A 15,321-nucleotide genomic window follows, 5' to 3' on the forward strand; every position below is an offset into this window, starting at 1 on the left:
GAGAAGTTCTACAGAGAATAGTGGGAGATCAGGAGAGAACCAGAGGTCATCCCTGGAAACTGTATAAAGAGGGTGTGAGTAGGGGAGTGAGAGGCAGGTTTTTTTCATGCAGAGTTGTGAATGATTGGAATGCCTTGCCTGAGAGTGTGGTGTCTGCAAGGAGTTTGAGTGTGTTTAAGACGCGGTATGATGAGATGTGTGTGAGATAAAAGGACCTCCTAGATGAGTCTTTGACTCCATGAGGTCTTGTTTAATAATAAATAATAATAATAATGTTCTTCTTTTCAATATGAAATTCAATTTTATTCTGCTCAAGACTAAATGGTGATCACTTCCAATTTCAAATCCTCTGTACACTCTGAAAGCACATGCCGACTTATGTTGGCATGTGCTCTCAGGTGCAGAACACCAGGGAGAAAACTGATGTTTTCTCCCTGGTGTTCTGCACCAGGGAGAAAACATCACTATCAACAATAACATAGTCAATGAGACCTTTCTTATCTTTCAATGAGACTTCTCTCCATGGGAATTTGTGCATGTTTTTATGTTGGAACATTGTGTCAGTAATAACCAGCTCAAGTCCTGAGCAGAAATCCAACAGGTATTTTCCATTATTATTATTAGCTTTGCTCTTTTCTCAAAATTTTCCCGATATATATTTTTGTATGTCTGACAATCATTTCCTACTCTGCTATTTAGATCCCCAACAAGAACCAACTTTCCTTTTCCATTGTGTCAGTTGCTCTCTCTAAAGCCACAAAAAATTCCTCCACTTCTACCTTCTGTGGGCCCATAGGCACAAATAAGTCTCATTGTCTATTTCCCCCATTCTCATATTTGCCCACATCACTCTACTTGAGACTGCCTGCCATTCAAGAAGATTAGCCTCATATTTAGCATTGAATACTATGGCTACTCCTTCTTTTCCTTGATTGCCATTGCCTGAATATAACATTTTATATTTATTGTGGAGATACCTTGCATAATAATAATAAAATAACTCTCTTCTGTTATCATGAAATGCATCCTTACCATCCTCAATTTTAGACCTCTCTTCTTCCTACACATTTTTTTTTTTATTATCCCATGATATTATTACACGAGATCATAGAGGCCAAATTCATGTATTTTATACAGCACCTTTTCTGGGTTGTTATAAAGTTCACATTTGGAAATATTCATACAATTTAGTAAATGCATTGGTGATGCTTCCTCGATGTTACAAATTTTGCAGATGGGGAAGACTTTTATACCATTGCTAAACTTGATTGGTCTTGTGTGGCCTGGCTTGGGGCAAGAGATCATGGTAGTGGCACAGCAATTAAACTTGGAGTTGATGGTAGCTCCTGGTTTTTCTGATGAATACCAGTGGTGAGTCATGTCCTGGAGAATCGTTCTTTTTATGTTTCTTTTTAAGTGGTTTTAAAAAGATCAAAATCTGTGGCATCACTTAATGTTGCAGCCATTTTTGCAGTTTCATTTCCCTCCACTGTTAGATTATTTCGGAATGTCCTACAGATGATATTCGTTAATACTGCTCTTCTGCTGAAACACACCCACCATCTTTTGTTTCATACCTTTCTGCTTTACACTGTCTAACATCAATCTCAAATCTCAAACCCAATTTACTCTGCCACTCAGGTCATCTGCACCAACTATTATTATCATATCACCCATATTTTCACACTGCTTCAGTAAAATGTTTACACTCTCTATTCTTCCTTCAAGTAAGCATTCCTTTAACATTTTACTCTGCACACCCTGAATCATCATCTCTCATAGATTACACTCTTTTTAGTTCCATTCATTCCTCCAACTCACTAGTATCCCTTGTGCTTTTCCCTCCCATTCTCCATGCCTACTTTTCTGCCCTCCATTCATGTCTTTATTCCTTACTCCTGTGCTCCTCAACTCCATTCCCTAGAACCCCCCCCATTCTCTTGCTCTGCTCTTTTTCATGTTAAAGACAATAAATGGTCAAGCTGTTGAATAATTTTGTATGAACAAGAGAGAAATCAACCAGTGCACCAAACTACACAATGTACAAATCAGTGTATTTTATCTTCTGAAAAGAAAATGACAATAGTTTTCAAGATTATCTAAGTCTAGCTCATTTAAGAAGAGATGAGAGATTATCAAAATAAGTGGGTGGTTGAAGCAGAATAAGTAGGGGAAAGATCCAGAGGAAGACCAAGATACAGTAGATTTATGCAATTCAGAGTTTCTGGAATGTGGCTTATAAAATTTAGTTGATTGGTTGAAAAGGAGGGATATAATACAAACTCTAAGTTTGTAAACAGGTTTTATAGAATAAGTGCTAAAGATATGTTCCAATATGTGACAGGTGATTGAATTTCTTAGTGTAGAAGATGCAAGTCCATTGGAAATTCATACCAGTCTGAAAAATATATGTGAAGATGATATGTTTATGTGAGCACAGCATCATTCTTCAAGTGTCTGAGCATAACACCAGACACTTTAAAAATTGAAAAATCAAGGACAGAGATGAGCCAAAGTAGCCACCCAATGACAACAATAATAATGGACAACAAGAATTGCATTAATGTGCTGATCAAGGAAAATCATTGCATCACAACTTGCAAATTGTGTAATGCAGTTGGTATTATTATTATTATTATTGCTGTTCCGGGAAACTCCAAGGAGTCGACAGATTCATCGAGGGAATTAGAATCGAGCGTATTAGAGAAATAGTGGTGACAACTTTTATTAATAAATCCCTAGAAAAGTGTGGTTAGGAAGGATGTGAGTACCAGATCAAAAGTAGCAAATGAGCAGAATGGGTTCAAGATGCAGTTACAAATGCTTTATCATAAAATTAGTTCAAGGAGAGAATTGACAGGTATTATGTGAATAATCACTAGTTCAAACCATTCAAGTCCTAAAAACATAAAGAAGTTGAATAAAAATAATCTCCCGGCTGCTGATATTTAGACATACCATAGTAGGATATGAATCTACAGCCTAATGACTAGAAAGTGGAAATGTTATCCACTCAGTTCAGTTTACATCCTTAAATAATCCTCAATGCTTAATATATAAAATAACTATATACTGTTTAATACAAGATTTAAACTAAATTACTCACCGTCCCTCTTCTGGCATTTGAGCCATTATATCAGGAGAACTAAATATTGGTTCTAAGTATAGCCAAGTTGCTTGCACTTTTAGCCATTCATCAATTGCTTCTTGAAGTAAGAGTAATTTTTCTTCCCAATTTCTAGATTAAAAATATAAAACATTTATTATTTGATATCTACATAATCCTAAACAATTAATTGGCTCTATGACTATCCTCCCTTCTCATAAATAATTCAAGGTCAATGTATTGTTCAGACAGTACAATAATAATTCCATTCATTTAATAGTTTTGATCCAAACAAATCTACTTCTTACATTTTATCTTTTATAAAACACAAAATATTCCCTATAAAAATATAAATCATCTGTTTTGGGATTGAGTGTCTGTGAAGGGAAAAGCACAAAATATAGCTTCTCCCATTCAAATGCTAACTTCACCTTCTAATGGTCTCCACCCTGTTCTAAGAGTGCAAACTAGGCATCAACAAGTGAGTATACAGGTAGTATAATCCTAATATTCCTAATAAAGGAAATGCCTGTCCAGAAGATATAGGGGAGGGGGAACCCTTACTGTAGGACTTACCCAGCAACAGGCTAGTAGCCTGTCCCGAGGAAATATGAATTGCAATTATCCTTAAGTTATCTAACTTCAGCAGAAATTTCATTTGCTAGTTAAATAATTATTATTATTATTTTATTATTATTATTACCCAAGACCTCATGGAGTCAAAGACTCATCTGGGAGGTCCTTTTATCACACACACACATCTCATCATACCGTGTCTTAAACACACTCAAACTCCTTGCAGACACCACACTCTCAGGCAAGGCATTCCAATCATTCACAACTCTGCACAAAAAAAAACCTACCTCTCACTCCCCTACTCACACCCTCTTTATACAGTTTCCAGGGATGACCTCTGGTTCTCCCCTGATCTCCCACTATTCTCTCTAGAACTTCTCCACCATTGATCTTATAACAACCCCTTACCAATTTGTGGGTGTCTATCATATCTCCCCTCTTCCTTCTCTCCACCAGACTCTGCAAAGAATGATTCTAATTGAAGAATGAGTTAACTGAATGAACAGTCATATGAGAATATACCATCCATTGTCACACTATTCCATTTTGGAGTGGAGGTCAGTTAATTCAACATTCAGTTATTTGAACATCAGGTATTATTATTAGCACTAGACCTCCATGGAGTCAAATGACTCATCATAGGAGGTACACACTATCACACAAAGTAAATCAAACTATGCTTTAAACTCATTCAATGTGTCTGCATTCACCAACCCCTCTCCATGCAAAGAACCTGCTCCTTGCCCCATTGCTTATACTCTCCTAATACAATTTCCAGGGATGGCCTCATGTTCTATCCCTCTCACCCCTTCCTCTTATGGTAATATAGATTGCAGAATACTGCAATCTATATTACCATAATTAAAATCACAAGTAATGATCACCCCTCCCTTGTTTACTAACACAAGTCTCTGTACTAATAACTGAGAGATCACAGTACTTTCAAGTCTCAGCCAAAGAAAAGCTAGGCATATTAAGGGAAAAGATGTTGACTCAGGAAATGATAAGAATAATTGGAGAAATGAACATGTAATGAAAATAAAGTTACAACATGGAAAGTGAGCAATATCAGAATCACGAAGATGAATTGAATGAATAATTAAACCAAAGCTAACATCGAGATATGTTAATAACAGAAACAAAGAGGGGGGAGGATGCACTAATGAAACACTTTTGGAGAATTCAAAATAAGAGGAAAGAGAACAAAGGCAGATATTATGAATATGACTGATAAAACTAAAAAGAAGATACTGTATACTATAGCTATTCAGATTGAAGAATATTAATTTAACTCAAAACATTAAGAAGCCCAAAATAATATGCTTATGCACAAGAAGATGGAAAGGAAACAAGAAAATGACATCTTTTACAAAGAATTGTGAAATATCAGAGACAAAACTAACAAAACAGAGTCTTCTCTTGTTCATAGTATTACAATACGAAAAACAAGAAATTAAACATCATTTTAAAAAATTCATCAACTACCTTATATTTCACAACTAGATTTACCATATTTTTTTGGCAATGGCTACAGATCCTACAAATTGGCACCTCTCTAGTACAATTGGAAGAATGACAGTATACTGCTACCTTTGATTGGAAAAGGCTGTAGTTCAACTCTGGTTGTTATGAGAGGAATCTTTATATGGGCTTTTTCATTTGAAGATGAATTAACTGATCTCATACAAGGGAAGCAGGATTTTTTTCACTCAAAAACTTGGGTTTTTTCATCCTGAGTACAGGTAAATCGACCATCAGAACACATGCAATTTATAGATAAAAAATAATGTTGTGGTGGTGATGGGGTAGATGGCCCTGATTGTAGTTGTGTAGTTGTGTGGAAGGCATTAATCTTCCAAAAATTTTGGAGACAGTCATCTTAAGATCAACTTCATGTGACATCAGTGTGTGCCAAATTAGGGCTTTAGATCTTTTTCAAAAGGATGAAGAGATATTGGAGAGAGAGAGTCCAGAGGCAATTGACCAAAATAGTTTCTGATCTCTGGAAAGTTAAATATGAAGAAAGGTTGAGACAATGCAATTTGCAGAGTCTAGCAAATAGGAGGAAGAGTGGAAATATGATAGGGATGTACAAGTTAGTAAGGATTATTGTAGGATTAACATTAAAGAGGTTTTCATAAAATGGTAGGAGATGGGTGGAGAACAAGAAGTCATCCCTGGAAGCTATATATGGAAGGTATGAGCATGGGAGTGAGAAGCAGCTTTTTTACATGGACAGTTGTGAATCACTGGAATGCATTGCCTAAGTGGATGGTATCTGCATAGAAGGTGCAGTGTGATAAGCTGTGTGTATGACAAAAGAGACCTGGTAGATAAGTCTATGACTCTGTGGAGTCTTATGGTAATAATAATAAATATCTTTTTATGATTTATCTACTCTCAAGACTGTGAGAGCAGTCTTGGGAGTAGATAAATAATTCTGGGTTGGAGCATCTATGCTCTAACCCAGAACTTCATTGAAATAACTTTGCAAGGGATCAGAGGACTATCATTTGCTTGAGAAGAAATTTTTCTGTTTTAAGCTCTTTCAAAGTAAAACTTGGATTTGTTAATGGCTGTTTAGCAATTTTAGTGGGCTTCAAGTGTAGTAGGCTCAGAATGAATCTGGATATCAGGTCTTGAGCTAACTGTTTTTTGCTGTTTTTTTGTTTGTTTGTTTTTCTTTTCTTGTACTGGCCTTGACACACTTCTTGAAAAATCATGGCTGGAATACTGAATGGAATGAATGAAGGTCCTCATTCCAAGATTATAATTTCCGTAACATGATCAGAGCAAGTATCCAAATCTGGTAAGAGAAACAGTAGTCTGGGTGGAAAAGAAAGAAATCCCATTGATCTTCCTACTTGCTGATGGTAATGTCAAAAGATATGAAGTTGAGAATGGCTAAGGGAAGGGCATTCCATCAGAGATGAAACTTGCAGGATTGTGGTGCATGTTATCAAGAGGAGGGGACCTTAACAATGTACCTGAAAGAAGAACAAGTTAAAAATAACAACAGGCTCAGAATAACAAAAATTTGAAATTCACAGTTTCTTAAAACTGTACATGTTGAACTTAAAAATTCAACATGTACAGCATCCAAATAGAATATTTAAAGCACATTCTGACATATTAAAATATAATATAAGACAGACTGATCTGATAGTACAAGAATTAGAATAAACTGATTACTTATCATCTCATATCAATTCAGTGAAATAATTTTGCATAAATTTACAAGAGAGAGAGAGAGAAAACTTTGAAAGATATGAATAGTATTCTTTTCAAATATGTATTGACATCAACCAAGCACTTCTCAAGACCATTAAAGGAAAGTTTGTGATTAAGGCAAGAATACAGAAGATTATGAAATCTAAGAGGTCAATCATGTGATGTTCTATTAAACTCAGATATCTGAAAAGGATGCAGACCTAAATGAGGATAATGTCAAACAAACTGAGTGGCAGGTTTATCATCCTCAAGCTGCATCAAATAAACTATTACAAAAAGAGCAAGAATATTTGGAGTGAGGTAGGAAGGCGGAGTTCTCTAATATATGTCCCCATAATTTAAGATAAAGGAGAAATTAAAAATGAAGATGAGACTATTTGTAAGAATTCAGTCTTACTTTTGAATCATTCTATGCCTGAAAGAAAAAAATTGAATGTAAATCAAATTATAAAACTTACCTCAAGACACACACTGAATGATTGTTATACAAAGGAGTGAGGTAACAGTCATGATGCCATACAATGAAAGATACATGAGCAAATCACATGACTACAAAGATATATATAAGAAACTTCTCAGAAGAGAAAAACAACAAGGGAGAGGAGAAAATTCAAGAGAGACAGAGAGGTAACCGGAAAGCAGTAGTAGCTGAAAGATACAAGTAACTGCTTGTAGAAAGAGAAACTTAACAGCAAATCCAGCAACAAGAAACATGGCAAGTGGATAAAAAAAAGGGGGGGTGGGAGAACAAAACTTCAGTGTGAAGAATCTCCTTGGAAGGAAGAAGGACCTGTGCCACAAAGAACTGTAAATACTTTAGACAAGTCCTGAAAGGTGATAACTTGAGAATCCATGAGAGTTGAAGAATTATGAAGAATAACTTATGACATTTTTTTTTTCAGAGAATAGATCCCTTATGATTAAAAGCAATGAAATCACAGTGAATAAGCACTTTCCAGAGATTGTTTACAGATAGAAGTATAGACCTGATAGCCAATCAGCTATCCATCTCACCAGTTTCTTATCCAATATCCACCCATTTCAATTTATTTACCAGTTTGTCATTTGGCAATCTATCAAATGCCTTTGAAAAATGCAGTATACCATTGTACATACATCTTCCTCATCCTGTAAATTTGTTATCTAGTGTTGGAAGTACCACAGTACTTTCTTCTTCTTCTTCTAGATTTCATGCTTTATCCGTTTGTTCATCCATTTACTCCTATCTTATTTAGCCTTTTCACTTTTGGAATATACTCAAACAATGTTGCTGTTACATAACTCTTGATCAGTGCACAAGTAGCATCTGTCTCTTTCCTTCTCAACTCCTCTTTCTATGCTATAACTTCCAGTTGTCTATTATATGGATATATATGGATTAAACAAAAATATAATTTCTTGGCAAGTTTAATTTAAATTATAGCCAAGTTAAAAAAAAACAGGCTTTATTTTATTTATGACACAATTAACAGCAACAAGAACAACACAGCAACAACAAATTATTGGATAATGTATATGATAAATACAGCACATAAAATTATGATTAAAGCACTTCAGCTGAAAATGAATACAATTTACCTTACATGTCCTTCAAACGGTTTTACAAATGGTGAACTTCTCATGGTTTGTGTCTTCACTATATGATCATCCAACAACAGTTGTATATCATCAACTGATGAAAGGATATATGTACCAGAATCACGGAATGGTAGCATGACAAATTCAACCTTTACAGAATAAAGGAACAGAATGTAAGAAAATTTATAAAATTACATTCAATTATACATTCAAAATCATTTTAATTTTTGAAGATATTAAATTAAAACACCATATCAGGAAAAATACAACATGAATTTCTTAAGTCTGCTGATATCTTCCTGAATTCAAACCAACATCCTTGAAACACAAAACACTTCTCAGCACTACAACGAAGTATATAATGAAAAAGTATTTAAAATTCTCATTAAAAAAAAAGAAGTGAGAACATAAGTCCTAATACCTTCCCAAATCTCCCAAATTTGATGTAAATTAATATATAATATAGCCAACTTAAAAACTAGCATTCCAGATGTGTAATGACTTCATCACAAGATTGCATTTATCTTATAGACCTGATATGATATAATTATAACAGTGTATATATATATATATATATATATATATATATATATATATATATGTATGTATGTATAAATATATAAGTATGTTAAAGATACCGAGCTATTTTAAACCTGGTTTTAATCCATTTCCCAAGTAAGCAAAAAGACAAGTAAGTCCAGTTTGCACCTGCAAGTAGTGCAAGTCTTAGGCAACTCATGATAAAGGTGGAATAAGCTCTGATCACTATTCTTAATATTTACCCTTAATGCAAAGCACATCTCCTTGAGGAGATGTATGATGCTATGCATTAAAGGCAAGGGGCCACTACCCAGGCTGGTTTCGACCTTTATTGAGGTCTCATCAGTGGGAGCCAGGCTTAGAAATACCAAGGTTTAAGTAATACAGAGCTTATAGGTATTTTACCAAAACAAGTTACCATAAGGTACTTTGACCTTATTAAATAAAAATCTCAGGATGAGAGATAGATGTAGAAAGTTTTTTACCTTGGGTAAAAAAATAATGTTAAAGATACCAAGCTATTTTAAACCTGGTTTTAATCCATTTCCCAAGTAAGCAAACAGACAAGTAAGTCAAGTTTGCGTCTTCATGTAGTGCAAGTCTGGGTGACCCATACACAGTGCAAGTCTTAGGAAACTCCTTATTCCACCTTTACCACAAGTTGACTAAGACTTTCACTACATACGGGTCACCCGACTTGCACTACTTGCAGGCGCAAACTTGACTTATTTATCTGTTTGCTTACTTGGGAAATGGAGTCAAACCAGGTTTAAAATAGCTTGGTATCTTTAACATATATATATATATATATATATATTTTTTTTTTTTTTTATGAAGAATTAAATGACTAGAACCGAGATTTAAGTAAAAAGGTTTTAATATAAACACTAATATTAGCATGAAAACGTTGTCATGACAACATTTTCATGCTAATTATGTATAAAGACTGTCTGTGTGTTCATAGTCTTTTAACCCTCAATGTTAGTGTTTTTTCTTTTATAATGTCACCTAAAGAAGGCTGTTGCAGGCCGAAACTAGTAGTGTGTTTATATTAAAACCTTTTTACTTAAATCTCGGTTCTAGTCATTTAATTCTTCATAAAACTATGTATGTTAACCGAGTCAATGATCATTCTGTCATATATATATATATATATATATATATATATATATATATATATATATATATATATATATATATATATATATATATATATACGAGTATATATTCCTTGTTTGCATTTTTCAAAGTAGAAGTTAACAGTTTGTCATATTTGTACAAAATAGGATATTTTTTACCCCCTTCTTATTTATGTAAATCCTGCACACAAAAGGTTGTAAAAACTTACCTTACCTATCAAGAGATGGCTGAACCACATAGACACAAGAAATAAAAATAAAAAATAAATAAAATAATTCACTTTTTTTGTTTCAGTAATATCTTCACTATGTCACAAGTGCTACTAAAGTTATAACTAACATTTAACAGTATTGTAAAAATACAAAAATAAATAAATAATAATATTATTATATTTAAATTAAGGGGATATTACATCCCACATTGTTTTAAAACCGAATAAGAAACTCAAAGATTTGAATCAGAGAGTTTCATGCCGAATATAGTATAAAAAAACTATAAAAGTATCGGCGAATACCAGCGTGAGCTAATGCAAGTAGTCTTAGAGTGTAGTACAAGCACGGGCAACTTGTTACAAAGGTGGGTAAAGTTCTGATTGCTATTCTTGGTATTTTCCATAATGTAAAAACACATTTACTAGGAAATGTATGCTGTTATTACATTATGGTGGGAGGTCACTACCCAGACCGGTTTCAGCCATTTTTGCAGCTTCATCAGTGAGTAGCTAGACCAAATTAATACCAAAAGGTATAGTGAAAAGAACATATATACTCTGCTATACGAGTTGTCCAAAAGGTGCACTCATTAAGTTGCTTAAATATAAAGAGCCAACAGGCTTCATTTCAGCAATATAAACATTATTTAAATTAAACGGATATTAGATCCCACATTGTTTTAAAACTGAATAAAAAAGTCAAAGATTGGAATCAGAGAGTTTCATGCCAAATATAGTATAAAAAACTATAAAAGTATCGGCGAATACTAGCGTGAGCTAATGCAAGTAGTCCCAGAGTGTAGTACAAACACGGGCAACTCCAAGGAGTCCTTAGACTCATCGAGGGAGGCCCTAAACATCACGTCAAGAACAACTATTAACATCCACACAGCATCTATCATACTTTGCCTTGAACTCATTCACAGTCATCACACCCACAATAGACTCTGGCAGCTTATTCCACTCATTCACCACTCTCCAAGTAAAAAACCTAGTTCTAACACTATCGCTAACCATACTCTTGCCCAGTTTCCATGGATGGCCCCTAGTCCTCCCACCACCAGTCCTGTTCTGAAAAATATCCTCTGAATTAATCTTATAGAAACCCTTCAGTAATTTGAATGTCTCAATCATATCATCCCTTTTCCGCCTATCAACCAATTTCTGCAACCCACAAATCTTCAACCTGTTCTCATAAGGTTCATTCCATAGACCTGCTATCATCTTAGTCATATAATAAATTTAGCTTAATCCTTTATCCAAGTGTGAGCAAACAAAGTTTGTGCATGAAAGTATCTTCAGGACTATATCTTCAGGACTGAGGTAAGGTTGTACCACCTTACCCCAGTCCTGAAGATACTTTCAGGCGCAAACTTTGTTTGCTCACACTTGGATAAAGGATTAAACTAAATTTATTATACTCTAACCAAGTGAAAAATAAATTTTCAACATCTTTCTCTAAATCCAGAGTAATTTATTAAAAAGGGTGGCACACCATTGGGCAACTCCTATAGGTAGAGATGACCTGTGAATGCTTCTGCCTGGTATCTCAGCTTGGGCCTGACTCCCACTGAAGAGACCTCAATAAAGGTCGAAACTAGTCCGGGTAGTGGCCCTTCCCTTAATGCATAACATTAGACATATCCGCAAGGAGATGTGTTTTGCATGATAGGCGATACTAAGACAGGAGTGTTGGTAGTTTGCCCCACCTTTGCAACGAGTTGCCCTGGTGATGTACCACCTTATCCCCATCCTGAAGATACTTTCAAGCGCAAACTTTGTTTGCTCACACTTGGATAAAGGATTAAACTAAATTTATTATACTATAACCAAGTAAAAAATAAACTTTCATCATCTTAGTCACTCGCCTCTGGATCCTCTCAACCTCCTCCTCCCCATCAAGAAGAAACCCTGGCACCCAGATCTGTGCACAGTAGTCAAGATGGGGTCTTATCAAGGCTCGATACAGAGGAACAATAACTTGCTTGTCTCTGCTCGTCAAAATATTCTTCAGTAACCAAGTGATTTGATGAGCTAATTTAGCCACTTTTGCAATGTGCCCCCTAAACTTCAACTTCCTATCCACCAACACTCCCAAATCCCTGGCCTCGTCAATCTCCTGGAGTACGGTTCCACCAATGTGATATACTGCTGCTAATCTTTTCACCCCAAAATGCATAACCTTACACTTTGCTGCATTAAAATGACATCCATTCTCCTTAGCCCAGTCCTCCAATCTATCCAAATCATCCGGCAAAATTTTTACATCATGTGCATTCACTATTGCTCTACCCAACTTTGCATCATCAGAAAACAAATGAACAGTTCCTCTCAGATCCTTTCCTATATCGTTAATGAACAAATTAAATAGTAGTGGTCCAAGAACAGAACCCTGCAGCACACCACTAGTGACAGGTTGTCTTTTGGACTCTATCCCTGAATAAACTACTCTCTGATATCTTTCCATCAACCACCCTCCTATCCATCTCACCAACCCTATATCCATCCCCATATGCTGCAGTTTACTGATTAGAATTCCATGTGGTATCCTATCAAAGGCCTTAGCAAGGTCCAGTAGTATCACTGTATATCCATTACCCTTATCCAGTTTAGCCATCACTGTAATAAATAAAATACTAAAAATAAAATAATAAAAATACAAAAACATGTATAAACTAATAATAATAGAAACAATTTTATTGTTGGGTTATACTCATCAAAAATTATATTCTTGTTTTAATCTTTTACCTAGGCATATGCAAAGTTGGCATACAAAGTAAATTCACAGCTAGTCTACTTGTATACAGAGGCTGCTAACATCACATTGAATGCTTCAGCATACCATAATAAAAAAAAAAAAAATTATTATTATTATTATTATTTGACACCTCCAGGGAGTCCTAAGACTTATCAAGGGAGGACACCAACTCTACATCTCTCTGTCTCCACCAGTGAACCTCATCCACAAACCGCCTCATCTATACCAATGCCACATACTGTCCACCATCACAATTCGAACCTACAGCCTTTTGGCTGGAGAGCAGATACGCTAACCACTTGGTCGACCAGGCCATGAGAAGGAACTCTATCCACACCAGTTTCTACCTTTTGTTGTTGTCTAATCAGTAAAATAAATGATTAAATTGATGAAGAAGTGATATATATTCTTCATCTTCATCATCAATTTCCTGATGTGTACCCTAAAGGGGTGTTCAGGCCATGACAGTACTACATGATTAAGTTTACATTATCATTAATTGCCTTTCAACAATTTTCTTCCAAATTAGCCTATTCATTGTCAGCACTCGAATATAGCAGTATCTAACATTTCCTTCTTTTAAGGCATTTCTGATAGAATCAAATGCCTGTTTTGCTAACTTTCCTTCTCCCAATCTGTCTAAGTGACCAACCATGCCACCATAGATCAGCAATATTCACACATTCTTGAATGTAAACAATGCCAAGTACATTCAGAATGTTATCATTTTTAATATGATTCTGCCATTGATGCCATCTGTTCATGCCTCTAATTTTTCCCAGAACTCTCATATCTGTGGTCTCTAATCTTTGGTGACATGCTTTATTTCGAACCAAACACTTATATCTATAACATAAAAACACTATGTTGAACAATGTATTTTATACTGTTGGATCCTACTTCTTCTCAATCCATACTTTGGATCCGACATTTAGTTATTACGATGTTCTTAACCTTAAAAATAGTTGCTAGTTGATTTCTAATGCAAATATAGAGAAAATTTATATTTATAGACTGAGCCACTCTATATCTGAATTAGTTCAAGAATTGAAGATAAATCAACCCTCAACTATTTCTCCTTAAAATATATACTGGCCGAGTATATTTGACTTACTTAATTTACCTGCTTTGGTTCGAATATTTTATGAATGGTGCAGTAAAAGAGATTCAGGTAAAATACAACTTTAGATTAACAAAAACAAACATTTAATTTTATAATCACAAATTATACACTTAAGATCAAAATACTAAATAAGTTATTATAAACACTTCAGCCTTTCTGATAATACTGTCATACAAACTCAGACAATGGTAAATCTGTTATCTCTAATACAGTCTTCTCACAGTTCTTTAAGTTCCAAATACGACAAAAATTGCAGTAACACTTCCTCACAAACAAACACTTTTAAATTTACACTTCAGCTAATTTTCACCAATAGTTACTGTTAGTATAGGGAAATTCTAGGATGAAACTCTCACACTTCTCTGTATAGGAATATTAATGGTTGAAATAATCTTACCGATAATCTTTTTTCTTCATCTACTTATACGTAAACACTTTTTATAACTGTAAACACTTAAACAGTATACAGCACTCATTAAAATAATTCTTCTAAGCAATAACTGAATTAATCATCGGTCACTAAACACATAAACAAACATTCTTGCATGAAATACTACTGATCTCTTATGAATTAAGGCAATACACAATAATTCCTTAACTTGAGGTTTTCGTATGCACAGCTGTTCATTCTTCCTGCATTCATTTAATTCTTTAGGCAATATATTTCTAAGCACAGCTAACGGTAACCTCAACTTTACAGCCTCTACTGTTCCCTAATAACTCTGTGCTTTGCTTCAAGGTTCTGTATGTCCTTGAAAGGTCGGCCCTGAAATTGAATCTCAACTCAAATATCGCTAGTCTATTTACTAGTCACTCAGCTGTCTTCCATAGCTATAATTGTTATTCTACAATTTATTAGCTAACCGCCTCTCGACTAGTAGACTTTATTAGCTGCTTGAGTGACTTGCCGACTCGCTATTATCGCACTGTGATTCCCGAATGCCGAAAGCTCCGATTCCAACCTAATGCCAATCCTCTCCTTTTTCTCTCTCTTAATTCCTCTAATCTCCCCTTAATTCATTAATAATTTCAGCATTCATCGCTTATATATCTGTTCT

At 34.8% G+C, this 15,321-nt stretch overlaps 1 protein-coding gene across 1 annotated transcript in view; it reads right to left on the reverse strand.

Moving 5' to 3' along the window:
- The window catches only part of Dhc36C (Dynein heavy chain at 36C), a 1,350,914-nt gene that overhangs the window by 1,255,560 nt on the left and 80,033 nt on the right, over window positions 1-15,321 (reverse strand). Inside the window, 2 exon segments of the mRNA XM_090395101.1 lie at window positions 3,107-3,238; window positions 8,492-8,640. Of these exon segments, the coding sequence (XP_090251227.1) occupies window positions 3,107-3,238; window positions 8,492-8,640 (281 nt within the window).

This window comes from Typopeltis vanoorti, chromosome 7, assembly GCF_054136105.1.
Source record: "Typopeltis vanoorti isolate ZY-2024b chromosome 7, IOZ_Tvanoo_1.0, whole genome shotgun sequence".
NCBI classification, from domain to species: domain Eukaryota; kingdom Metazoa; phylum Arthropoda; class Arachnida; order Uropygi; family Thelyphonidae; genus Typopeltis; species Typopeltis vanoorti.